The 26,780-nt window shown below is 38.3% G+C and overlaps 3 protein-coding genes across 11 annotated transcripts; 1 reads left to right on the plus strand and 2 right to left on the minus strand.

The window, feature by feature from the left end:
• Window positions 1-74: 74 nt before the first annotated feature.
• Window positions 75-6,688, minus strand: LOC306856319 (uncharacterized protein). Of its 3 annotated transcripts, none has more exons than XM_079395520.1 (4): window positions 6,508-6,688; window positions 5,279-5,642; window positions 4,353-5,196; window positions 75-3,967 (listed from the first exon to the last, which is right to left on the minus strand). In XM_079395520.1, the coding sequence occupies exons 2-4, from the start codon at window positions 5,625-5,627 to the stop codon at window positions 3,694-3,696; spliced, it is 1,467 nt and encodes a 488-aa protein (XP_079251646.1). In that variant the 5' UTR covers window positions 5,628-5,642; window positions 6,508-6,688; the 3' UTR covers window positions 75-3,693. The 3 variants fall into 3 exon arrangements, with proteins under 3 accessions (XP_079251646.1, XP_079251648.1, XP_079251647.1); XM_079395522.1 differs by having other exon boundaries at window positions 2,181-3,967; window positions 6,501-6,552; XM_079395521.1 differs by having other exon boundaries at window positions 2,181-3,967; window positions 6,398-6,520.
• On the plus strand, window positions 5,770-15,842 carry LOC306856317 (ras and Rab interactor 2-like). 7 transcript variants are annotated; one of them, XM_079395516.1, is made up of 14 exons: window positions 5,770-5,857; window positions 7,083-7,161; window positions 8,539-8,686; window positions 9,280-9,405; window positions 9,553-9,811; window positions 9,904-10,018; window positions 10,262-10,334; window positions 10,429-10,520; window positions 11,769-12,334; window positions 12,408-12,909; window positions 13,000-13,308; window positions 14,170-14,301; window positions 14,514-14,680; window positions 14,771-15,842. In XM_079395516.1, the coding sequence occupies exons 5-14, from the start codon at window positions 9,623-9,625 to the stop codon at window positions 15,083-15,085; spliced, it is 2,460 nt and encodes an 819-aa protein (XP_079251642.1). In that variant the 5' UTR covers window positions 5,770-5,857; window positions 7,083-7,161; window positions 8,539-8,686; window positions 9,280-9,405; window positions 9,553-9,622; the 3' UTR covers window positions 15,086-15,842. The 7 variants fall into 7 exon arrangements, with proteins under 7 accessions (XP_079251642.1, XP_079251644.1, XP_079251639.1 ...); XM_079395513.1 differs by having other exon boundaries at window positions 5,818-5,857; window positions 6,920-7,161; XM_079395517.1 differs by lacking the exon at window positions 8,539-8,686 and having other exon boundaries at window positions 5,818-5,857.
• LOC306856318 (dipeptidyl peptidase 3-like) lies at window positions 15,665-26,464 on the minus strand. Its single transcript, XM_079395519.1, has 18 exons — window positions 26,387-26,464; window positions 25,631-25,932; window positions 25,462-25,551; window positions 25,221-25,358; window positions 25,058-25,132; window positions 23,059-23,146; window positions 22,825-22,958; window positions 22,588-22,718; window positions 22,406-22,464; window positions 19,834-20,028; window positions 19,649-19,761; window positions 19,454-19,546; window positions 18,467-18,529; window positions 18,227-18,351; window positions 18,015-18,135; window positions 17,749-17,928; window positions 16,652-16,814; window positions 15,665-16,573 (listed from the first exon to the last, which is right to left on the minus strand). The coding sequence occupies exons 2-18, from the start codon at window positions 25,898-25,900 to the stop codon at window positions 16,431-16,433; spliced, it is 2,181 nt and encodes a 726-aa protein (XP_079251645.1). The 5' UTR covers window positions 25,901-25,932; window positions 26,387-26,464; the 3' UTR covers window positions 15,665-16,430.
• Between the last annotated feature and the right edge of the window lie 316 nt (window positions 26,465-26,780).

The raw sequence follows: 26,780 nt of genomic DNA on the forward strand, positions 1-26,780 counted from the left end.
TTTAGAGTTTTATAAAATGTAAACAAATCAATTGAACATGAAAATAAATTAGAAAAAAAACAAGACCACATAATATGATTTAAGCATCATTTATTGAACTTCACAAGAAGAAAATACAAATATCATGGCACTAAAGCCAGTTTGCAAATAAAAAACGTTAGGATTGACTTTGACAATTACATAAACCACAATGAAAGTTGCCCATTCAGACCTAGAAAAAAAGATGAATGATACTCGAACATCCCTGAATCACTGAATATTTCAGTTCTTGATAACCTACAATCATAGTTTATCTACAAGTAATGCTCCACAGTCCAACTTTTCAAAAAGCCCCTCTAAATTAGAGATGAAGCTTTAGGTCATTGGAAGATTATGAGAAAGTCAGAAAATCAATACGCACAATTGTAAAAAGTGTTCAGTTCTAAAATTTGAATGAGATTTGAGGTTAAAGCCTTGTTGAAGATTAGAGGAATGAATAAACTGATTTAGAAAAATGTTAATTATAGACAGGAACGTGATTTAAGTAATGTTTGGAGTGACTGTATAGGCTTACCTTTAACAAACACTCACCAATTTTTTTTTCTGACAAATTCATAGCAGACTGTCCCTAGGTTAAACTGAAAAAGATTTGTTACGTCCTGCTTATGAACATACAAAATCATGCTCAATTATTACCCTAAAAGAATGGAGAAAAAAATAATCCCTACAATAGTCAAAAGTCTAAATTTGGCAGGAAAACAGATGAACCCTTTTCTAAGAGTGAAAACTGAAATCAGAGTGTTGCAGTGGGATCTATGATCTAGTGAGGCTAAAATTGTGGCAGTAGGCATAAAGTTGAGGTGGATGTGAGCTGGACGCATTGGTTACTCACCTACAAGACCATTGCCCTACTTTTCGTCATCTCTGCACCCTTCTTAAGTACTCAAAGCACAGTTGAAGCGCCTCATCTCGCCAACTGGAAGTGCTTCAAAAAGACTAAATGCCAGAGAACAAGCCAAGGCAAATGTCAGCCATTCTTCCCTCGAATTGTAAAAAAAAACAAAAAAACACTTGGAAATTAATTTCCAGCTCATCTTGAAAGCACACTGCGAAAAAACAAACCTCAACCTTTTATCATGAGCATTTGGGGCCAAAAGAGTCAGTATATAAATATGAACAATGCAGTAAGTAGAAAAGCTTTTTTTGTTTAAATAATCAACCAGCTGAAAGAGGTGATTCTACTGCTCCATTCCCCTCAATAGGCACTGATCCAACCACATAGCAGAAAACAAGTGCCATCCCCATTGTGTTGACTATGTTGTCAGTATAAACTGATGTGGACATGATCTGAGCTTCTCTAAGCAACTGTGCTAGAATCATGCAGTAACTCCTCACTGCAGAACACAAGATTCAGGGGGCGTGGTTGGAGCCACATCTAGGGGGTGGAGATTGGTAGGTTTAGGGTTCAGGGGGTGGAGACAGGTAGGTTTAGGTATATGTAAGATTGGAGGAGTTGGATCCGAATCCAACCCCACCCCCTGGATCTTGTGTTTTGCAGTGAGAACCATCTCGAATAATGGGGAAGTGTATAATCGAGGTGCAGGCGTGGTTGGGGGCAAATGGCTTTACCTTTGTGGGGAGCACATCCGAGGCATTGTGGGGTGCTAATTCTCTTCCCCCGTCATGCTCAACTTGGCGTCCTGAGGCCCGGGAGCCATTATAGCTGTAGTTAGCGAAAAGGGAAAATGTGGCTGGAACAGCAGTAATAATAACAAGAAACATGTACTATTTATAATAATATCAAACAGATCAAATAATTTACTGTGTAGAATAATTTGTGTGGAGCTCTGGTGTGCTGCAAAAAGCTACACCACCACCACCTTTCCATCTGCATTCTATCACACATCAAATTGAGAACATTAACACTACAGTGGATGTTTGCCTGTGAGGTTTAAGTAAAGAGATGAAGTCGAATGTAGAGTGGTGAAATTATGGGTTACATGTGCTAAGTGAGATTTGTGTGTGTACCCCACCATATTTCTTTGGAATGAAAGACTGAAGACTGCCTGAGGGGCATTCTAGGAAAAGAGGACATACATAACATGATTAAACAAATCATTCTCTTGATCATACCTTACAATTTCAATCATTACACACTAGATACATGGACTTTAACCTGGATGAATTATTCACACACTTTCAGTTTATAATGTCATAACATGAACGTTTAATTGAATTTCCTAAAATGCTCATGAACTGGGACAACACATTTTTTTTCTCCTTAAGAACAAAAATATACAATTGTATGAAGCACGTTTTTCTTTTCACTCTTTGAACCGATTGCTCTAACTAGCTATATGTCAGGCCTGAACAGGTATTACACTTCCCATCCTTAAATAACTAAGTGTTTCCACCCCAAAGCCCCTGAAATCAAATCACATGACTCTTAAGGATAAAGAGACTATGATAAATGTAAATGTGAACAAAATAAATGGTCAGAGAAACAATAGTAATTGCATGGGGCTACTTTCAGAAAAAAACAAAAATAACGTAAAAACCTCATTCTCTTTTAAGGTCTTTCGAGGGGTTTCCAGACGTACTTATATAAGTCAATAATCCCAAGTATTCTGTCCATGTAAGAGAGGGATGCAAAGCCAGAGATGGCAGTCGTTTGCATTTTAAATCCTGAAAAACATGCATAATCGCTACTGGCAGGCTATAGAACCAGTTCTGTTTGCTATTTAGCAACGACATCTCAAACTCATTCAGAGTAAGTAGAGGTATCCGAATGGAAAACATTTAGTACAACGTATAAGCTTCTCGAGTGACAAACAAGTGTGTCCCTTTTGCAATGAATCTATTCTTACCCTCTCTTTTCCAACAGATGATTTTAATATCAGTTTTAATGTTGTCAAACTGGGCAGGTATAACCATCTGCACTAGTGAGGCAGTGGTTAGAGCATTTAGGTTCAGGTTTGTGGATTTGATTCACCTTTATATGCCCAAACGCCCTCCCTCACTCTAATATGAATATACGAAGAAGGTTTTTGATTGTGGTGCTCATTTGTAAGCTATGGGTTCAGTTAACATTGTGTTCTCACTCTCACACACACAGACTTCACACAGGTCCTCTGTACATTCTAGCTAAACTATGCTGTCTTCCTAGTCGCTGTGAAAATTTAACATCAATCCAAGCTAAATACAATATATTCACAACAATTTGGATTAAGATATTAGGCTGAGACTTGCTCCTTTGTTGAACCATGAATTTAATAAAACTGTACCTGATCTGAAATACTTGGTTTTACAAAAGTCTGTACACAAAAAAGGTTTATTTTCACAAGGCACAGTCATTTGACTACAGAGAATGTTTGACCCGACACAATGGTCAAACAGCATTTTATCTATAAAAGTGAGAGCTGATGTAATTCTGAGCACTTCGGGGGGAAAAAAAAAAAAAACACTTAAACCGAGAGGAGATCAGAATCAAAACTTTCATGGCCTTGTAAACGTCTACATTCTGTACATAATGAGATATTTAACATTATGAGGGGGAAAGATAACTGCGATACTACAATCTCCGGGTTTGATGTAGCAGTAATAATTCAATTTATCCCTTTCCTCCAGTTTCTTTTGTCATGTAGGACCAAAACTTACACAAGCACACATTTTCACAACCAAACACGCGTGCACACACTCGTGAGGTGGTGGGGGCTATCGATATGGGGACTCAGATGTGTGTTGCTGAGAGTAATCAGGACGGCGTAGGAGGGGCTCCTTGTGTGTTGAAGTTGGCTCATACACTCTTGGTGAAGCAGTTGTGCCAGGAGCGGCCATCTGTTGCACATCCATTGGGCCTGGAGGCATCATGGGCATCGGAGGGGGTGGTGGTGGATAGCTGTACTGGTACTGCTGATATTGCTGGTACTGCTGGTATTGTTGGTACTGCTGGTACTGTTGGTACTGTTGGTAGTACTCAGCATAGCACCTGGTATAGAGAAAGGAGTTTAGATGTGTTTTATTGACAAAACAATACATATTGTATTGCATATACTACTGTGTGTGTGCATGTATGCATGCGTATATAATATCTCCTAAAGCCATATATAATAAAAAAAAAAATTATATATATATATATATATATATATATATATATATATATATATATATATATATATATATATATATATATATATATATATATATATACATACATACACACACACACTTGTTATATAATACTAAAACAATTTCTAATGTTGTATATAATGGTTTCTATTTATATAGCTTTTTAGGATAAAATATCTAAAAAATATTTTACAACCATTTCACTAGAGATTATTTCTGTTGCAAAATATTTAGAATGCCTTCACCTTGCAATTGGGTCTCCATTTTTGACTGCGGGTAGTTCTGGACCACCAGGAGGAGTTGGGAGCAGGGCCCGTCGTTTGGGTCGTGTCTGGGAGAACGGCTGGGGAACTGGATCAGGCAGTAATGGGGCCGAACGCCGTATCGGACTTCGGTCTCGGTCAGATTTGGTCACTGCCTGCTGTTCTGCCAGCACTTGTTGTCCCTGCTCAAAGAATCGGGCCCGAGCGGCTTCAAAGGCAGCTTGGGGGTCACGCTCTGTGCCTCCCCTGGTCCCATAAGATGGATTGGCACCGTACAGAGAGGAATTTGCTCCATAGGCAGGGTTAACGGCGGCAGTGCCCGGCGGTGCCTCTCCTTCGGTGGGGTAGCCGTCAGCAGCTTGACTTCTGTTCAGCACCTGGTCTGCAACAGAACTGTAGACTTGACTCGCAAGAGCACCGTATACCGCGGCGCTGACAGGTTTGCCATCAACCCTGGAAGTGGTCAAGTCTTTCAGAGCTGCAAACGTTGGGTCAGTGCTCGCAGTGTTGTAGAAAGAGTTGTGGACACTCTGCTGCACCTGAAGGGGAAGTCCAGCAGCAGCGGCGGCAGCTGCAGCCAAGACAGCAGCCTGACTCTGGTGGTGCTCCATCGAAGGCCTGTTAATCGGGCATTCTCCTGCAAAGTGGCCATGTGCACCGCAGCTGGCACACGGGACCTTGTTTGTGGTCGGCTGTATTTTTGAGAGCTCCACTGCAAGTGGACGCCCCATAAACGAGGTCCCGTGAAGACCCTCAATGGCTTGTTCTGCATCCTCTTTGCGCTCCATGTGCACAAAGGCGTAGCCTGTAAATGAGGAGGGCTTTGCTGCAAGAGAACACGTCATAACATTATATAAAGGCAAAAAATACGCACTGATACAAAGCAGGTGCATCGTTCACATACTTACTCTTTACTTTATCACAATCGAGAACTTTGCCGTAAGCAGAGAAGAGATCATACAAATCTTCAACTGAACAGGAAGCGCACAGGTTCCCCACAAATACTTTGGTGGAATTGAGAGGCCTCCCTTTTGATTCCTCAACTACAAGGCTCCGGCCTCGGTACTCTCGACCATTCAGATCACGGATGGCACGGTCAGCAGCCCCTTCTCCCTGCAGATGGACAAAGGCAAACTGCCTCAGTACAGTTATGTGCACCACTTCTCCATAAGGGGCAAAAAGTGCTATTAGGTCATCTTGTGTGGTTTCCAAATCCAGATTCCCAACAAAGAGCTTCACTGCGCTGCTGTTGTCCATTGCACCTCAGAATACCTAAAAATAGGGAACAAGCCTTATTTCTTTTTTTTTTGGCGGCAAGACCTAATTCGTTCTAAAACTAAATGGGTCTGAAATTCAAGGCGGGCTTATCAAACATGATTTGAATTGGTTGAGCTTAATAAGGAGCACTGAGACACCACGATTCGAATTACACGTCTCTTTTACAGACAGTTTCGTTTACTATAATGGGGCTGTTCAAACGGAGCCACGTAAGTTAGCTGCTTTTCCATGTTTTTATGTAAAGTGTTAGAAACAGGCGTGTTTAAACCTCGCTCTTGCGTGTGACACTGTGCTTTAAAACGCGACGCTTAAATTAAATGCTTTCTTAAACATAAAAACCGCTTTCTGAGTAAATAAAACAATACTACAGTTCGTTGCGCCACTCGTAGTGAGAAAGAAAAGTCTCCGATCATTATAGTTAAGAAACCCATTGCTAGCCCGCCAATTGCGGGGACGCGCTGATAATCTGCGCTGCGCCGTCGTTTCTAGAAAGCGCTAAGCTCACCGAGTTTAGCTAATGACAACTGGCGGTGATTTACACGCATACTGTTAGCCAGCTGACTTTGAACACCTTCCTCGAAACTTTCGCACCCGTCAACCCCATAAGACGCACTATTTGTGTTCATATAAGCCTCGAAGGCACTAAAATAGCATAATTAGCACACGCGTAGTTTGCTAGCCACGCGCTAGCTTGTTAGCAGTCATAAACAAGGAAATACAAAAAAAAAATTATCGCTTATCTCACTCACTGTTAAAACAATACCAGGAATGAATAAAACAAATTACGAGCAAATGCTAATGAATTGATTCGAAGCACTAAGGTGCCAAACAGACAAAAGTGTTTTGTCTAACCTCTTACCTAACGCGGTGGAGAGACTTCATATCCGTTTCCCGATTGTTTGACGGTGTTCTTCTGGTCTAGTCCGTGTGAGTACAAATACTAGATAGAAGGATCCGGACGCTGTCGTTGTTATAAAGTAGGCCTATACTTCACACGGAAAGTTCACAATTTCATAGGGAAGTATGTTGTTTTTCGAAATGCTTAACTGGATGCACCCAGAAAGACAATAAGTAATTTAATAAGAGTTGAGGATTCCGATTTGAGCTGGAAAGTCATTAAAAAATAATATTTGAATATATTTCCGTGGCTTCTGATAGAATATGAACATAATGTGAAATCACACGCGTACACCCAATTTAATATATATTTATATATATTCCTCATATTCGTATACATTGTTTGTGTCACAACAACGCATGCGCGTAAGCAGGTATGAAACAACTCTCCCCTGGAAAACACACACGTGTGGGAAGACGAAACATGGATGGTGTGAATCACAGTTTCATACAGACGCCTGCAGGCATCTTTTCAAGCGTGCAGAAAGGGAAATAACAAGCAACAATCATATATTTCCTGGACTTTCCACATTTCAGAGCATTTCATGGATCTGACTATTTGGGAAAAGTCACGAAGTGGTGAAGTTTTTTGAATAACAGCGACTGAAAAACAGAGGTAAGTGACTCTTCTTCTCTATAACTTTTAACAAGAGTCATGTGTTTGGTTATGACTATGTTTTAGTGCCATGTGGCATTTACATTACAGTAAAATATGAACTTCTTCAAAGGGAGATTGAGGAAGTTGTGCTCAGTCATGAGGCGTGAGTAAGGATTTTTTTTAAATAATGAAGATTGTGTTTAATAATCACTTTTGACAGATGCTGCGTTATTGAACAAATAACAAGAGACACGTGACACCTCGCATTGTCAAGATTTATACCACTTACTAATGTTATTGACTACTTATTATTATTAGTGAATTACTATGATAGTATTCTGGCCATACCGTTTTCTAGCTTTCAAGTCTCGAATATGACTGCATAAAAGTACTATAGTGTGCCATTTTTTCAATAAAAAGATATATATCAACTGTATATACATTTAGTGCTGTAATACTGCTCCTGAAAATATCTGAGGTTAAAAAAACCTCAGCCTGCAGTACATAACGGAGATAATAGCAGCTCCTTCCCAGTGCATACTTAAAGGTGTCTTTCTCACCAGTCTGGACTTGCTCTGCTCATGCCAAGACTCCAGTAAACGAGGCAGCAGTTATTTCAGTTATTTTTACACCCTGTAGTTTACCATTTACCCCATATTCACCATTGGAATGGTCTACTTTGTTCTGTTTTGTTCAGCAATTTAAATGTGATGTATAAAACAAACTTGAAACTAAATAAGAATGTTTAAGGTGCTGAAATGTGTAAAAAAGTGAAAAGTCGTAATCTCTTATTTCTTATAAAATTTTTATTTTAAATATTAATATTTGAAATACCTATGTGCACCAAATCAAAAGTAGTGCACCAGTTCAGAAATGCATTTTGATGTTATGTGAGAAAATATATTTATTTGAAATATCCCACATTTGGATTTTTTTATGAAAAGGCCAATTTTGTTCAGGTAAACATGTTTTTAAAAAATTGTCAAAAAGTGGATTTTTGCAAAAAAATAAATAAAATTAAATAAATAAAAGTAGTAATTTAAATTATTAAAGTTGTGTATACTCGTGTATTTAAGGTGCAAATATTTAGTTTACACCAATAAATATGTATTTATTTTTATAATTTATTTATTATTGACCTATAAGCAGACTTATTAATATAATAGGATAAACTAGACATGTCTCGGGATTAAATCTAAATAAAGCTACTCATGAATCTACAACATTCAGGGGGATTTTTTTCAAGGAACCAAATGGTCCCTTGAGAGGAAAATTTTAATATAGCCCTTTATTAATATAGTTTTTACACTTAAAGGGTTAGTTCACCCAAAAATGAAAATTAGCCTGTGTTTTTTGTTAAATATTTTTCTTACAAACTGCCTGGATTCGCTACAGGAGGCCTTTATTCACCTTCTGGACTGTTGACAAAAAGCATCCGCTTATCCCCATTGTAACACTTGGAGGGGCCAGGACAACTTTTAATGTAACTCCGATTGGATTTGTCTGAAAGAAGAAAGTCATATACACCTAGCATGCCTCGAGGGTGAGTACATCACAGGCTAATTAAAATTTTTGGGTGAACTAACCCTTTAAGAACATATGTACTTTTTTTTTTGCAAACATAATTCTCAGTTGAACCTAGTTAGGAGCATGAAGTTTTGGGAAAAGTATCTGGCCTTTCCTAAATTTTAACAGTGGAGGCGTGTTTGTCCGTGGGTAGGGATGCTCAGTGGAATATGTAAGCCTCTGTTGCCATAGCAGCCTTTGGCTCTTGCCAAAAAGTATTCCATACTGGCCCACACAGAGTCAACCTGCTACCCAACCTCACTCAACTAGTGAACAAGTTACTTTAGTGTTAGCTTTAGAGACTAGAGTGTTCATTATATAATATGCACCAGTGAAGTTTTGAAACAATCATTCACTTTCACTTTTTTATTTTCATTATTATTATTTTTAATGGAATAGGACAGATTCTCGTCATGATAAAACACCTTTATTACACACTTCTTGAATTTAATACTAATTTCAGTTCCTCTTCACTTTCCGTAAAGTTTGGTATAAATGACGCTTTGTTGTGTCGTCTTTAAGAACAATGCAAGTGTTTTTTTTTTTTTTGAATGGTCTGTGTGAATACAGAACAAAAACAGAAGAGAGGTGCTATTACTCAGACTGTGACATATGGTTCTCACATGGCCAGGAGAAAGACAGAGTCAGCGAGGGAGTTTCCCTCAGCCATTGAAGAGCAACGGTCGGAAGGAATAAGTAGGCACATGATTGTGTTGAAAATAGCCATTCTAGAGAGAAAAACAGAGATGTGTACATGAATAATTTACTGTAAGACAGAGAGGTCTCAGTCACTGACTTAAAGACATCCTCTTGAACTGGTCTGAACTTCCTTTTTTCATCAAGTGCCAACGCGAACATAAGAAGAGAAGAGAAACAGAGATTCGTTGCCAAAGGAGCTGAAATCGTTCTGAAGATGCAGGGTAACCCTGTCTACGACTATCCTGAAGCTCGGCCCGTGGGGGAGAGACGGACATGTCCACAGAAAGGATCCATGAGGAGCATCAGTGTACTGGACCGGCTCTTGTTGACGCACCCTGTGTGGCTCCAACTCTCCATTAACTCAGCTACAGCTCTTCACGTCCTGCGGCGTGAGCCCCCTGGGGTGAGCAGTACATCCGTACCACCATCTGTTTTAAAAACAGACAGTTACAGCAAACTTTAACAACATTTTTGGAAACTTTTGTTACATTGCAGACCTTCCTGGTGCGTAAGTCCAGTACATCGCAGAAAAAAATGTTGTGCGTCCGACTGGCAGACGACAACATGCCGTCCTTCTTCAAACAGGTCATCATCCGAGAAGACGACTCAGGTGAGTTTGAAAGGTACCAGTTTTATATAGGAATATATTAAGCTTGATATCTTAAGTAAAGAGTAAACAAGCAATACATCCTGAAGAAAAACAACCAAAAAGTTAATTTTTAAATTACATGTTAAATATATGTTACATAAAGATTAGTATAAGTCGGTCATATTATTCTGCTTTTTATTTTCAGTTGAATTTTTTTTTGTAGACTTAAGTTATGTAAGCAAACTATTTCCCTTTAATCAACAGCCTTCTCTTTGGAAAGCTCTGCTATTAGTTTCCCAGACCTGTGCAGACTCATTGCCTTCTACTGTGTTAGTCGGTATGGATTAGTATTTACTATTTTGTATCTACAACAACAGCATGGCACTCCCCAAATATGACATTTCTATTTCATGATTTGCATATATCTGTAGGGATGTTCTTCCTTTCACTCTGGAGCTGCCTGAAGCAATTGCCAAGGCGTCTTCACACAAACAGTTGGAGTCAATCTCTCATATGGGTGTGGGTAGGTACAAGATTCATAGTCTGCTGAAATGAATTGCAGGTTTGAAAGAAGCTGTTCTGTAAAGCATGGTAGATCATTGCTTCTTGTATAATGTCTCTTTGTATTGTACAAAAAAGGCTAAATTGGCACAAAAAAAAATAAAAGTGGCAAAAGTTTGGGGCCAGTATGTTTTTTTTTTTTTTTATTATTTTTTTTTATGTGAAAGAAATTAATATTTTTAAAATAAAATAATAAAATAAAAGTGTGACCAAATGTCTTTACTGTCATTTTTGATCAGTTTATTGCGAAACTGATCAAAAATGACAGTAAAGACATTTGGTCACACTTTTATTTTAAAATCCAATTCTCGCCATTTACATACTATCAACTTCAAATTTTGCCTCAATAAATTCCTAACTTGCTGCTTATTAATAGTTAATAAGTTAGTTGTTAAGTTTAGGTATTGGGTAGGATTAGGGATGTAGAATATGTTCATGTAGAATAAATGCTGTATAATACTAATCATCAGCCAATATTAATAATAGGCATGCTAATAAGCTACTAGTTAATTGCGAGAATTGGTCCATATACTAAAGTGTTACCAGACATTTATAATGTTATGAAAGATTTCTATTTTAAATCAATGCTGTTCTTTTGAACATTATATTCAAAGATTTAAAAAAAAAAATTATATGGTTATTTGTAATATGGTTCTTTTCAACATTGATCATTAGAAATATTTCTTGTGCACCAAATCAGCATATTAGAATGATTTCTGAACGGTAATGATTTCTGAACGAAGACTGGAGTAATGATGCTGAAAATTCAGCTTTGTGATCACAGGAATACATTACAATTTAATTAAATTATATTCAAATAGAAAGCAGTTAATTTTATATATATATATATATATATATCACACTCTCTCACACACAGATAATAAATTTATACAATTTACACATTTTTAAAATTTGGTCAAAATCAATTAAATTTGCCAAAACTTACAGTGTTATATTTGTGTGTGTTTTTTACACTTAATATTTACTTTAAATATTGAAGATTAACCTAAAGTAAAATAGAGGAAGTGTAGTATCCAGTATTGGCCAATATAATTTCAATAACTGATATAATAATTGCAAAAAAAATTCTAAAATCAGCCAATAACAGATACATTCAGGTTATACTGTTATTTTAGAATTTGTAAATGTCAGCTAATATGCATCATAAAATATGTTTCTCCTGATCTCTGTGCTCTTCTGTATTCAACAGAGTTCTGGAGTTCCTACTTAAATGTCCGGGGTCCTCGCAATGAACCTCCTGCCACTGACAAACTCTTGCCTCCAATTCCAAGCCCAGAAGACTGCTTAACGCCCATCAACCCAAACCCCACCCCGTTCCAGGAGCTTTGTCCAATCCAAACACGGAGTCCCTGCGAGCTAGATTACGGGGGAGGCAAAGGTTTATGTTTTGTCAATCCTCTTTTCCTACAAGACTACCCAGGTCGCAACGCCATGCGCAGGCGTCATCATTTCAAAACCAGTATCAAGGTTCGTGTCTCCACTGAAAACTCCAGCCCCTTTTCGCCCCCTGTCCTCCCACCACCTCCACCGCCATTACTGGCTAAAGCCAAATGCAAAGCCAGATTGAAAGCTGCAAAGCAGATGACCCCTCCTGTTGCAGTTCAGGCCAGTGAGGAAGCTATCAAAAAGAGTGTGGAGGAAGCCACGGACTACATGCAACCTTGTGTATCATCACAGAAGAAAGCCATGGTCACCTCTACTCTTTCTCCCACCGCTGAAGAAGAGGACTATCAGATGCCTAAAGCTCTTCAGAAGGTACGGAACCTATTTTTTGGGACATTTTAGTTTAATTTCTGAGTTTTTAATAAGAACCTCTTTGTGTTTTTAGGCCCAGCCAAAAATCCCGGAGCAGAAAGGGCAGGAAGAAGATGAGGAGGAAGATGATGAAGGACTTGCGCTGGAACAGCGACATGCTCCGTCTCTCAGTGAGCTGGACAGCAGCAGTTCCCTCAGCAGCCTCGACGAAACGGAGGAGAGTCCCGAACGCCCTCCTCTCGTACGAGGCACTAGCAACCCTGTCATGTCACCTCCCAGGAAGTCCATGTCTGCTCTGCGCAAAATGAGCGCTGCCTTCATATCCTTTTTCGCCCCAGAGAAGCGAGTGGCGCGGATGGTGGAGGACCTGTCTCGAGACCGTCGCATGGCGTTTGGCACTCTGGTTCAGGACTTCCTGAGGCAGCAGAGAGAGGCGCTGAAGCCCCATTGCTTGACCTCTGCTGTACAGCTGCTGCAGGATTTGCGTCTCTTCATCAATCAGGCCAAAGCTTTCCTTCTGGAATGTGGAGAGCTGGAACCTCCAATAGAAACTCTTTTGACTGAGAATGAGAAAGGTATTTAAGTCAGTGTGATTTGATCTAATAATGTTGTCGGTATTATCTACCCATTTATATGCTGAAATACCACCATATTCCTGTGTGCAGACCAAGCACTGGAGAAGGCGATGTTTCGCTGTGTGCTGAAGCCTCTGAAGCCTCAGATTGATACGGCTCTTCGGACCCTGCACAAACAAGATGGTTCCTTCCAAAGAATGATGGACAGCTTGCAAAGAGCCAAAGGAGCCTCACCACAGAAGCTCTTTGGGGTTCAGGTGGGCGTTCCTGACGCCCAGGGCATTGAGAAAATTAAGCACAAGCTGACTCTAATGCAGCGGGCGTACTCGCCCATTGACAAAGTGCTGCTGCTCTTGCAGATCTGCAAACTCATTTACAAAGCCATGAAAAATAAATCAGGTAAGGAGTTCTGGAATAACATTGGTTAATTTTATGTGTAGATTTATTTTCGCACATACGCTACCATTCAAAAGTTTGGGGTCAGTAAGATTTTTTTGAAAAAGCTTTTGAAAGAATTATTTTGTCAAAAGTACAGTAAAACAGTAAAATATTGTGTAATATTATTACCATTTAAAATGACTGTTTTCTGTTTGAATATATTTTAAAATGTAATTAATTCCTGTGATGCAAAGCTCAATTTTCAGCTGCCATTACTCTCCAATCTTCAGTGTCACATGATCCTTCAGAAATCATTCTAATACTGATCTGGTGCTTAAGAAACATTTCTTATTTTCAATGTTGAAAAGGGTTGTGCTCGGATCAAAATTGCCAAGTACAACCATGGTACTTTTTCATAAGAGCAAGTACAAGTCAGAATCGAGAGCCAATGGGTTCTAATGTTGAGTGATGGAAGAACCTGGCCTTCAGATATTCCAATGATTGCTTAGATTAAATAATTAAGAGCCTAACTGTTAAGGAGTAAGAAATAAACAATATCAATATAAGAAAATGTTACTTTAGATTGACTTCCCATGGCGTGTTGAATTAGAACATTGTCAAACTATAGCCTAAGTGTCTAAATAATATAAAATACATTATATATCCTTTGTCAACAAGTAATTGTTAACTAGCCCATTACTTTATTGCAGTTACGCAATCAACCAACATTGCATGTAGGGATGCACAATATACTGGCATCATATTGATAATTGGCTGATTTTTGGTCTATATTGGATATTGAACTGTACATTCTCATCTCATATTTTTACATTTAGATTACCTTAGCCATCATCTAATGTTTATCTATATTCTTAAAAACAGGGCAGGAATTTGGTGCAGATGACTTCCTCCCTGCTCTCTCATATGTGATGGTGCTGTGCAATATGCCAGAGATCTCTCTGGAGGTGGAGTATATGATGGAGCTTTTGGAAAGCTCTTGGCTTACAGGAGAAGGTACGGACACAAACATCTCCATGCACTCTGCTGTCAGATTTACTTAGGAATTTTGAGTTACACCGCTAATCAATACATGAGTACATACCGAACTTCTATATTTTTTTACATTTGGTAAACTTTGAGTGTGAGTGTTAGCCTCTTAACCAAACTCCAGTTTTCATTCTGTAAAGCCTGTAATAATTGTCATTTTATTATTAATTCTCTTGAAGGGGGTTACTATATGACAAGTGTCTATGCCAGTCTGAGTCTGATTCAGAGTCAGCCCGAAGATGTGCCACCAAACGGCGTTACAAACCAGGCCAGAGAGTCTCTGAAAGAATGGAGCCGGCGTCGGAGCAACGAAACCTTAAGTCAGAAAGACAACAAATTACACCAGGTCAGATACACTGGTTGAACAAAGCACATCTACTCTATCTGAATTTGTGCAAGTATAGTCCAAAAAAACATTTTTGTTTCTATGCTACAGAGGTTTATAAAGGTGCTGTTTCAAGATGGCGACAGTAGCTTGGTAAAAACTCTCATGTGGAAGACTGCGCTCAATGGTGAGGCTATGGCTCAGCTCTGTGCTGTGAAGTTTGGAGTGGACCGGCCGGAGGATTACAGCCTGTACTGGAGGAGAGATGGGGTGTTAACGCCTCTCCCGTCTAACGCCCAGATTCAAGACCTGCAGAGCATGAGCATGAGTGGGGTTCCTCTTATTTACCAGGCGTCCAGTCAGGATGAAAGGTCCCAGAAGCTGAACAGAGGGAGCGCGGTGGATCTAACAGAGGCGGGTTCATAATATGGGACTTTTTCAGATGTCACACATGTAGGCCAAAGCAATTCTGCTTTTTATGCAGCATGCCTGATTTCTCAAAGAAAGGCTGATGAAATAATAATAATATCCTTGTAATGGAGCTCAGTAACCATCTGAGGTGTTTTCCACTGAATCCATTTAATGTTGACTGTAAGATTAGATTACACCTCTAATAAATAAAGTGTTTTGGCATCATGCAAACTTTCCATCACACAATATGTTCTTCATAGTAAAAATGGTTATTTAGTTTATAAAATGGTTTTTTTTAGGAACTGTTCACCAAAAGGTTCTTTGTGGAACCAATAATTATTTTATGGCATTGCTGCAAGCCCCCCTTTTGGAACCTTTATTTTTAGGTTTGTAGATTTTGTAAGATGCTAAATCAGCCTGTTTAGTGTCCGTTGCTGGTAATTATTGATTGTGTTTAGCTGGTGTTGTGTGATATTTCATTGGGCTAAATTATTAAGCATTTGCATGTTTAATATTCTTATAGGTTGGTTATTAATGACTGGATTCATTACTCCAACTCTATTCTGATTTTTCTTTTCTTTAGTCTTTTCTAATGTAAAATGTATGAGTAATTAACCAGTTATGGAAATATCTCATTTATGAGATGGTCAGTATTGAGATATTGGATTTTGTCTTATTGTTCATCTTGTATTATGATAATATTTATATGAAAGGCATTGCACAAATGTTTTGGTATTTTGAAAGTAAAAGACAATAAAACACCTTCAGAAATAATTGGTTTTATTTGGTAGGGGCTGTTGATTTTTGCCATCCACACTGAACACTGACAACATATTTTGACAAACCAAAATTCCTTTAAACCAGTGAAGAATTTATATTCTCGAGAACGAATGCTAAGATTTCTTCTAAATATCTAGACTAGATATGATCCAAAAGTGGCACAGAGTATGTTTCCATTTTAAAGTAAGTTGAGAAAGTGTGTTACGTGTTGCGATTACATAAGTTCCACCCTCACACAGCAAGTTCACTCTTGTCAGCGCTTCCACATGCCTGTGTGGGAAGTGTGGGCTGCGCTTTGATTTCAAGTAGGAACAGAAATTTCTAATTAAAATTCTAATCCGAGTTGCTTTTGTTTAGAAGTGAATAGATAAAATAGAAAGATGATCAGTGGGAAAGGTGAAATACTGGGTGTTACATCTGTGTGTGTGTGGTTCTTCCTTCTACATGTGAAAGGTTTTATAATCATTACCAGTTCCTTCCTTGTGCACTCTGCAGCCTTTTGTTCATTTCTGAAAGTTGCTGTGGCTCAGTGTGGACTAACACTTGTCTGAGAGGATGTTTCACACAGCACTGTATCCTCTCAGCACCAGCAGGACGAGTCCATGCAGGTCATTTCCAGCAGCTGGGCCTCTACCTTATCGGCATCGTCTGAGAAGCGTTGGACGAAGGACTGGATGAGCCCTGCAGCACTGCCTTCATACTCGACCAGCTCCACAGCGTCATCTACAACACAAACAGGAGCACTTTATGAACTTGTGTATATGTGTCACTGTGTTACTAGGAAGAAGGATGACCACGAACCTTTGATGTAGGTGTTAGCCTGGACAAACATCTTGCGAGCTTCCTTACGGTGCAGAACCGTCTCTCTGAGGCGCAGGAAATTGTAGGTGCCATCAGTGGTCACGGCAGAGTAGCCTTCATACAAAGCCCTTCCTCCCTCCACGTCAGCTGTGGACTTGTGCACCTTTAGAAAAAGAAAACCAGAAAACAAACTCAGTTGGAATTTCTAAACATAACCATGGCTATTTGCAGAAGTATTAAAGCTCATTTCTCTTCCCTCAGAATGAAAAACTTAACGAGATAAACTTCAAATCCCTTTAAATTATTTATTATATATATTAATTCATATCATATCTCACAATTCACAATGAGGAGAAATAAAGTAGCATTGTGATATAGTCACACTGTGAAAATGTGAAAACTGAAATAAAACAAATTAAATTAAACATTTTATTTCAGCTATTCGACAAGGCAACATTTCTCATTTTCATTTATTTTCACTTAAATAAAATCATTAAAACAGAAATAAAAATGCATAATAAAATAAAAACTACATAAACATATAAAAAAAAAACTCAAATTATTTATTCACTTTTTAACGCCATGCCAGTATCAAGGCTATTTTCATGGCGATCTCAGAATAAATTACAAAAGGTATACAATTAACAAAAATGTATAAAAGACATTTCAGATCTACACAAGACAAAAATAAAATGCATTCAGGTGATACATTTTTAAATAAATCAGTTAAACACACCTCTGAATAAAACCATTGTCTATTTACATCAAAAACAATACAATCTAATAAAATGTTTCACAGTCATTTTAGTTTGGCAAGTAAGACATGATGGTGAACTAATATAAATGACAAAAAAAACAATTTACTCAAAAATTACTGCAATTAAAATGAAAATGGAAAATATAAAATAAAAGCTATATCCAAATATTAATAAAAACTATAATATATTAATTATACTACTGATATAAAGTCACATTATTGTATAATTATTCAAATATTATTTTAATAACATGACACTAGTGTATTCAGTATTCAGGTGGTGCAGTATTCAGTTTGCAAAAAAGCTAGAGTTCCATTTGAACCCAGTAACAGTCTGTACCTGCAGTTTACAGAGGAACCTCTGGATGGCACTCTTGCCCACTGTGTATATCTTGCTGCGGTCGAGTGTTATGACAGCATCTGGTCGTCCATCTGCCCCCGTACACTCCTTCAGACCAACCAACCCCTCTCCAGCCTCCAGCAGAACCCGCAAAATCACAAACCGGGCCTGCATGTGTGCCTGCGACAGCGAGATAGACAGGATAGCATTAAGATTGGAAAACAATCAAGAGAAAGAGTAATGATTTCTGCGGATTCCCACCTCACCTGTCTCCAGCTCTTGCTCTCTGGCGTGTAGAACTCCAGCCCCAGCAGGCCGGCACGCACCATGGTCAGCCAATTCACGTACACGACCTCCTCTGCATCCTCCCCTTCATGCCCGAAAATACTGCCGCCCGCACAAATTGCTCAGCATTCATATCTCAACAATTCTACCTGAGTGAATTCATGCAGAAGTGACTAAACGTTCAGTGACTCACCTGAGCACCTGTTTGTTGAGACACAGGTAGAGACCTACACACTCGGCTCGACACTCCTCATAGGACGAGGCAATGGTGGAGAACTTGCTGTCCCATGTCTCGCTACCCTTGTACCAGCTCGAGATCTGAAATGCAAAATGTCCATTTTGTGACTGTGATTCACGATGCAGTTTATAAACAGCATAAAGCACAGTGGAATCCACTAATGAATGTGATGAAATACTAAACAAAAAAACTCACCAGTTCTCCTGTTTCTGGATTACGGACAGCAGTTTGATCGAAGTTGAATTTTCCCTTATCATCCTGTTTCAATGCAAACACATAAAAAGAAACTGTGATACATTTGTATTTATTAAATGTTCTGGGCTTAATACAACTGTGCTCTATTGATAGTTTGAGCCACAAGTTCAAATCAAACAGCGAACCCTCTACTAAAAAGACCATTTAGACAACTTTATAGTAACCTATTTACGTACAGCTTGCGCCAATGCAAACAGTCTTTTGGCGTTAAAATAGTACTGTCAGGATTTACTAAAGACATGCGGTGAAGAATTAGCGCAAAAGAAAATAGTATTCTCGTAGCTTCTATAATTAGGGTTCTATAATTAGGGTAACCTCTGATGTCACATGGACTATTTTACCAATGTCCTTGCTATGTTTCTGGACCTGAGAACATTTCAGTTGCATTGCTGTCTAAAGAGGGTCAGAGAGCTCTCAGATTCTTTTATCTTAATATCTTAATTTGTGCTCCGAAGATGAACGAAGGTCTTACACATTTGGAACGACATGAGGGTAAGTAATTAATAACAAAATTTAAATTTTTGGGCGAAGCAACCCTTTAAAGCAGGCGGTAATTTACGCTGGTTTTCGTAGATTGCGCTGGTCATTATGGAAAGGATCTGGTTGCGTCTGGGTTCTTTAATGTGCGCAATGTCAGTAAATCACCCACAGAATTTTCCCTTTTATGGAATTGCGCTCTTACGCTAATTAGCCCTGTTTAGTAAATCTGACCAATAGAAAGCTTTTTGAAACCTTAAAGGTTGGCTATTTAGAAACCCTAAAGACACTATAAATGTTTTACTGTCAGTATTGATCAATATAATGCATCTTTGGTGAATACAAAATTAATTTTCTTCAAGAAAAAAATCCCAAACTTCCCTTTTTGGCACATAAAGCCCACAAGTCACATATATACAGCAATACAGCAAACTGATTGTGCTTCACAACCTGAACAAAGAGCTTCCCGCTGCCATGACCCAGCAGCTCATGGAGTCCCACCTGCACCTCAAACGAAGGACCCTTCCATTTGATGTACAGGTCCTACAGGAATAAGCCACAGAGGAAGAGTTATGTCCACTCTGAGCCTCCATTACAACATGTTTGATTCATTAGAATTTCACAGACAGCAGTCTTCAGTCTTACTTTGTCACTCTCCTCAAGGAAGGTGAGCTTGTCTTTCTGTGTGGCATATGCAACTGCCAGCACATTCCCAAGGGACACGTTCTTGAAACCTTCTGTCTGTCTGATGTCGTCATCTACAGACAGATAAATGGTTAAAAAAATCAAACCTGACTGCATATGAAAAAATGTTGAATGAGAGGGCTTACAGTTTGGAATGTTGATTCCTGCAGGGATGCCGCTGCCGGCAAAGGTGAGTACGTCAAGAGAGGTGAAGTCTGGCTTGAGGAAGCGGTCCTTCTCAAAGGCTGGAGGCCAAGGCAGCTCTGGTAGCAAGACTTCAGCCGAGCTCACCAACTGAGCAAAGCGAGCGCTCATGGCCTTGTTCACCACAGCAACAAAACCTGATGGACAAGATGGTAAGTGTGGAGGAGAGAAAGACATTGTGGTGGTAATTGGGTATCTACAAACCCGATTCCAAAAAAGTTGGGACACTGTACAAATTGTGAATAAAAACAGAATGCAATGATGTGGAAGTTTCAAATTTCAATATTTTATTCAGAATACAACATAGATGACATATCACATGTTTAAACTGAGAAAATGTATCATTTTAAGGGAAAAATAAGTTTATTTTAAATTTCATGGCATCAACACATCTCAAAAAAGTTGGGACAAGGCCATGTTTACCACTGTGTGGCATCCCCTCTTCTTTTTATAACAGTCTGCAAACGTCTGGGGACTGAGGAGACAAGTTGCTCAAGTTTAGGAATAGGAATGTTGTCCCATTCTTGTCTAATACAGGCTTCTAGTTGCTCAACTGTCTTAGGTCTTCTTTGTCGCATCTTACTCTTTATGATGCGCCAAACTGCAGGCTGGCCATTTCAGTACCCGGATCCTCCTTCTACGCAGCCATGATGTTGTAATTGATGCAGTATGTGGTCTGGCATTGTCATGTTGGAAAATGCAAGGTCTTCCCTGAAAAAGACAACGTCTGGATGGGAGCATATGTTGTTCTGGAACTTGGATATACCTTTCAGCATTGATGGTGCCTTTCCAGATGTGTAAGCTGCCCATGCCACACGCACTCATGCAACCCCATACCATCAGAGATGCAGGCTTCTGAACTGAGCGCTGATAACAACTTGGGTAGTCCTTGTCCTCTTCAGTCCGGATGACATGGCGTCTCAATTTTCCAAAAACAACTTCAAATTTTGATTCGTCTGACCACAGAACAGTTTTCCACTTTGCCACAGTCCATTTTAAATAAGCCTTGGCCCAGAGAAAACGCCTGCGCTTCTGGATCATGTTTAGATATGGCTTCTTTTTTGACCTATAGAGTTTTAGCCGGCAACGGCGAATGGCACGGTGGATTGTGTTCACGACAATGTTTTCTGGAAGTATTCCTGAGCCCATGTTGTGATTTCCATTACAGTAGCATTCCTGTATGTGATGCAGTGCCGTCTAAGGGCCCGAAGATCACGGTCATCCAGTATGGTTTTCCGGCCTTGACCCTTACGCACAGAGATTGTTCCAGATTCTCTGAATCTTTGGATGATATTATGCACTGTAGATGATGATAACTTCAAACTCTTTGCAATTTTTCTCTGAGAAACTCCTTTCTGATATTGCTCCACTATTTTTTGCCGCAGCATTGGGGGAATTGGTGATCCTCTTGCCATCTTGACTTCTGAGAGACACTGCCACTCTGAGAGGCTCTTTTTATACCCAATCATGTTGCCAATTGACCTAATAAGTTGCAAATTGGTCCTCCAGCTGTTCCTTATATGTACATTTAACTTTTCCGGCCTTATTGCTACCTGTCCCAACTTTTTTGGAATGTGTAGCTCTCACGAAATCCAAAAGCCAATATTTGGCATGACATTTCAAAATATCTCACTTTCAACATGTGATATGTTATCTATATTCTATTGTGAATAAAATATAAGTTTATGAGATTTGTAAATTATTGCATTCCTTTTTATTCGTAATTTGTACAGTGTCACAACTTTTGTAGAATCGGGTTTGTATCTTACTGGGTTGTTTTAAGCAATTTGTGTGTCATTTACTGTTTTACTCTACAGTTTAAATGTTTAGGGTCAGTTTTGATTTTTGAAAAAAAGGCTTCTGTTCACCAAAGCTGTATTTGTTTGTTAAAAAATACATAATGATGTGAAATATTATCATTTATAATAATTTTCTATTTTAATATATTATAAAATGTAATTTATTCCTGTGATGGTAAATTCAATTTCCAGAAACCATTACTCCAGTCTTCAGTGTCACACGATCCTTCAGAAATCATTCTATATATGGGTGACATTCACGGTTTCTTATTGTCAAAGTAGAAAATAGTTATGTTGCTTAATATTTTTGTGGAAACTGTGATAGTTTTTTTAAAGATTTATTTACATTATTTATTTAGATTTACATATAACATTATACACATTGTCATTATTGAATGAAATTATTCATTTAAAAAAAAGTTTTACTGATCCCAAACTTAAACAGTAGGGTTTTGTTTTATTTTCGCATGGACAAAGATTTTGAGTAAATAAATAATTAAGATTGTCTTTCGAGAAATGATTTTTTTTAAATTATGATATTATTTTGATCATTTTGATTTTATATCTGCCAAAAAAAACAACATACTTTTTAAATTAGATATTTAAAATATATTAATTATAGATTAGGTGTTATAGAAGCCATTATCTCCTGTATGTACTGCATAATGCATTTTTAAATAAATCTGGGCGTCATTTTGATGATATTTGAGCTTACCTTCAAATTCACCCCTTGAGCCAAAGGGATCTCTGTAGCTCTCAATAAAACCAATGTAACTTGAAAAATAAAAACAAGGTTTTAAACAGAATAAGCATAGAATAAATAAGCATAGTTCAACAATGAAGCCAAAGATTTAGGCTTATGTCAAAAGCTTGGTCTGTTAATCATAGGTCAGTCACCTCTCCACAATAGGTCCTTTGTCTTTGATCCAATAACGGGATCCTTCTTTATGGGCTTCCACTGAGCCACAGGTGAAACTGTGGATATACTCCTCCAGCATCCTCTTCTGGTTGTCATTGGCTGCATAATCCTAAAACAAACAAAAAATGTATGCTTTAAAAGGTCATCCTATTCATTTCAACATCCAAAAGTATCAATGAATCAGTGGGGGCTTTTTTGTTTGAATGTTGTCATACCTTGGCTTTTTCCAAGTTCTGACACACTTTTTCCATAAGAAAGGCATAATCACCCCTCTTAACAGAGAACACAGCATCCTCAAATTCATGTTTGCCATAACAAACTTCACTCTTTCCCTCAACAACACAGTTGTCTGCAGATGGGAAGGAAATAAAGGCAATGAGAAAATAGTCAAGACAAGAGAAGGAAAAAATGACAGTAAGAATAATAGAATGAAAACTTATTTATCTCACCCTTCTCGGCAGATGCCAAGCGCACCTCATAGCACCGCTTCCCATCTATTTCAGTCTTGAACAGACGGGTGTTGTAGGCACTCAGGTTCTACAAAGACGATTATTATTGGTAAACTAGTATATTAGAAATAGCTGCTGTCAGTGAGGATACAACAAGATAATGGGTTAAATTTTCAGAACTGATAAAATGTGTAACTTGAATGCAATGCAAGTCACTTTGGATAAAAGTGTCTACCAAAATGCACAAATGTAAATGTAAATAAATTAATAAGTTACAATATGGTCCAACTGGTTAAAATTAGTTAATACATTAGCTAACATGGACAATAACGTTACAATACTTTTACTGTATTTATTCATCGATCAGATGATATATTTCAAGGCATTCGTCCGTTTTTTCTACTTAAATCGCTATTGTGAGTAGGATTATTTCTTCCGCATCTCATCCAACGCCTCCCTTGCTAATTCCAAAATTTCGTTTTAAACGTAACGGAGGCTTGATCCGTTGATAGCAGACTAATGCAGTTATTACAGTTAATAACTAAATTATGAGAGAGCGAGATTACCTCTGAGAGTCTGTGCGTCTTTCGAAAGTGTTCTGCAGCAATGTCTCTAGTTATAGTGAAATTTAAAAGTTCATTTTAATTTCTCAAACGTTTCCTGAAAATAATTGCTCACCTTAGAACGTTCGTCAGCCAATCAGATTCAAGCATTCAACGGCCCCGTAGTATAAATGCTTATAATGTATTGTTAGATCAGGACACCTACCCCCGGTTTCAAAGACAAGGCTTAAGTTAATCCCAGACTAAAATGCATGGTTGAGCTCTCTCTCAACTGAAAATATCTTGCTCTGACATTTCTTAAAATATGTCAGTTCCACTGTTCTGTCTCAAGATGCACACCAGTAAAGTTTTCTTATAAGGCATTTTTGTAAAAGCTGCTTAAATATCTTAATTTAACTAAGGCCTAGTCCTGACTTAAGCTAAACCCCGCCTATGAAACCGGCCCTAATGTATTCAATTAATGTTAACGAAATGAATGTTATTATAAATTGTCACTCTTTTTTTTTCCATATTTATTTTTATGCACTTGGTAGATGCTTTTATTTAAAGGGTATTTATTTAAAGGGTGTTTCCAATATGTACATCCCCTGTGATTAAAAACACAGGTTTAAAACAAAGTAAAAAATAAAAGTCATATCAAATTCTTTCAATGATAACAAAAGCAGGACTTTAAGAAAAACATTTACATATATTTGTTAAAAAAAATATTTAGATATCTTTATAACTATTTAACATATTTTTATGTTAATACGTCATGTAACATTTATTTTATGCGTTAATAATAGGGGTGTAACAACGCTCATGTCACAATTCGTTCAATACACAGTACTGATCTCACAACACAATATTCTAACAATACTTTAAACAAAGCCAAAATAGAGTTAAAACGGTTATTTTAATTATGACTTCTAACACATATGGTAAACGGGTAAAAATACTGTTCATTAAAATGCTCAAATCATGGGGTCTCCTCCATACACAGGGTAATGGTGACACCAGAACAGAAATATTAATCATTTGGTTTAGCTAAAAATACAGTATTATGCAAGACATATGGTTGCACATTAAAAAAGTTTTAAATATTGTATTTTCTTAATGCATTTTATTTTATTAATAATTAATAAATATGGATGCTCAAATGTGTGACCTCCTGAGTTTACCATATTTGATGCTAAACTAAATCATTTTCACTTTCATTTTGGGTGAACTATACATAATACATAATGTAGCATTTTTGTATTGCAATATATAGTGACATGATAAATTGCTACACCCCTAGTTAATATTAAAAAATAATTGATAACATTCTATATGTACGGATTCCACAGTGGCAACCCCTAATGGGAGTAGCCGAAACAGAAAGAGAGAGATAATATTCTATTTGTGTCATATACTACATTAATCCACAGTTTTCATATTACTCCAGTGAACTATACCATGGAGTCCAGAAATTTCTGGGCAAACTCTGCGTCTTCTAAGCAGCAGTTCCCTGAGAAGTACGCCGAGATCCCCTAGGAGAAAGGCATTATTAGGTAAAACACCAACCCGAGACTGAGCTTGTATTGTCAGGATTGTATGAAATTTTTACATTTATTTTACCTTCTCACCCAGACCAAGCTGTTTCTGCTTGTCTTTTAGGGAGTAGAGGGGCTCACGGCAGCAGCCCCACAGCGCCTCCATGTCACCAGGGCTCTGTTTAAAGGCCAGACTCTCCCACACCAAAGCCTTGAACTTCTCCTGCATATTAAAATAGGCAGAATTATCAAACACTAAAACCTTTGGGATATAACATTCAATTCTGATAGAGCACACATGGGACGTGTTAAGTAGGGAATATGACCTTTGGTAGGTTGGGGATGAATTTGGTGTCCCCAAATGACTTGTAGTTTCCCATGTTTGCATAAAGCCCAGCAGCATATACAAGAAAGGCCTGGAAACAGACATAACGTTGTTACGACAATGAACACAGAACTGATGTTAACATTGGTGTTTGTAACAGGTTGCTTCACCTGATACTCCTCTGCACTCAGTCCAGCTGCAGTCGCCGCTGCCTCCAGCTGCTGTGGCACCTGTGCGCGGAACATTTTTTGCAGCAGTACGTAGATGTTGGCAGACTCAGCAGACGTCTGGATCAGCACGATCAGGCCACCGTACCAGGACGCCCGAGAGAGGTAGTGTGCATACATTTGCTCTTTGGGAGACAGCAGCCTGAAAGCCTCCCGGCAGTCCAGAGCAGAGATCCCAATGTCATTTGGGAGGTAATACTGAGAGTCCACCATTTCAGTCTTTAGGCAGCTTGATCCTTTCTCCACTGAAATTTCACAAAAACATCAGTCTGTGATTAATTATCTTACTATGCAAAAGCATGGTTAAATGACCTGGTTATTACTGGTGATTCACATCTAAACTCATCTCTCTACACACATACACTGCTAATACAAGCCAATAGTTGAGTAGATACTTTTTAAATATATAAAAATGTAAACATACACAGTCAAACGTTTGGCTATAAGGCTGAAAGGTGAATCAGTATTGACAAAGAGAGTTTCTCTTTCACTTCTGGGACTTCAGTGATCAGCTAATACTGTTAGCACACTTGATAGTGCAGGACATAAGACAATGAAATCCCGTAGATCTGTACCATGCAAACATAATATGTGCGATAATTCACTATCCAATTATTTTATCATATATAATAGCGAACGTACGGTTTCCCTTTAAGCAATATCCAAGAGATTATTAACAACATGTAATACAGCAACTACCTGAATTGAGCGTTCAGTCCTGTCAAAATGAGCACAAGCGTCCGAATCTACTTCCGCTACTCATTCAATTGAATGACCCGCCCCTCAGCCAATCAGATGACGGAAAAGATAACTGACTGGCGTGAGAACCAATAGGAACAGCAGGTGGAAAGGTTTCGCGTCGTAGGCATTGAACATGTAGTAGTAGCACTAGTTTTGTCAAAAGCAAATTTTGTGTGTGTGTGTGTGTGTGTGTGTGTGTGTGTGTGTGTGTGTGTGTGTGTGTGTGTGTGTGTGTGTGTGTGTGTGAAAATATTAACAAACAAATATATGTTCAATATAAAGAAATAAAACATCGATATAGATGATTTATGGCATTAGTGGACTTTTAGCTAATGTTGCTGAAACTAACGCA

This window comes from Barbus barbus (genome assembly GCF_936440315.1).
Source record: "Barbus barbus genome assembly, chromosome: 36".
NCBI lineage: Eukaryota > Metazoa > Chordata > Actinopteri > Cypriniformes > Cyprinidae > Barbus > Barbus barbus.

Bases quoted from the DNA above. Each gene is read 5' to 3' on its own strand.
- LOC306856319 (XM_079395520.1), bottom strand. From the start codon at position 5,627: ATGGACAACAGCAGCGCAGTGAAGCTCTTTGTTGGGAATCTGGATTTG. The intron at 5,197-5,278 runs GTAAGTATGTGA...GTTCTCTTGCAG, and splicing joins CGATTGTGATAAAGTAAAGA to CAAAGCCCTCCTCATTTACA. The intron at 3,968-4,352 runs GTGAAGGCATTC...TCTCTATACCAG, and splicing joins AATGGAGACCCAATTGCAAG to GTGCTATGCTGAGTACTACC.
- LOC306856318 (XM_079395519.1), bottom strand. From the start codon at position 25,900: ATGGTGGACTCTCAGTATTACCTCCCAAATGACATTGGGATCTCTGCT. The intron at 19,547-19,648 runs GTAAGACTGAAG...TTATTCCTGTAG, and splicing joins TCCTTGAGGAGAGTGACAAA to GACCTGTACATCAAATGGAA. The intron at 18,530-19,453 runs GTTGTGAAGCAC...GCATTGAAACAG, and splicing joins GCGGGAAGCTCTTTGTTCAG to GATGATAAGGGAAAATTCAA.
- LOC306856317 (XM_079395512.1), top strand. The intron at 9,812-9,903 runs GTGAGCAGTACA...GTTACATTGCAG, and splicing joins TGCGGCGTGAGCCCCCTGGG to ACCTTCCTGGTGCGTAAGTC. The intron at 14,681-14,770 runs GTCAGATACACT...TCTATGCTACAG, and splicing joins AAGACAACAAATTACACCAG to AGGTTTATAAAGGTGCTGTT.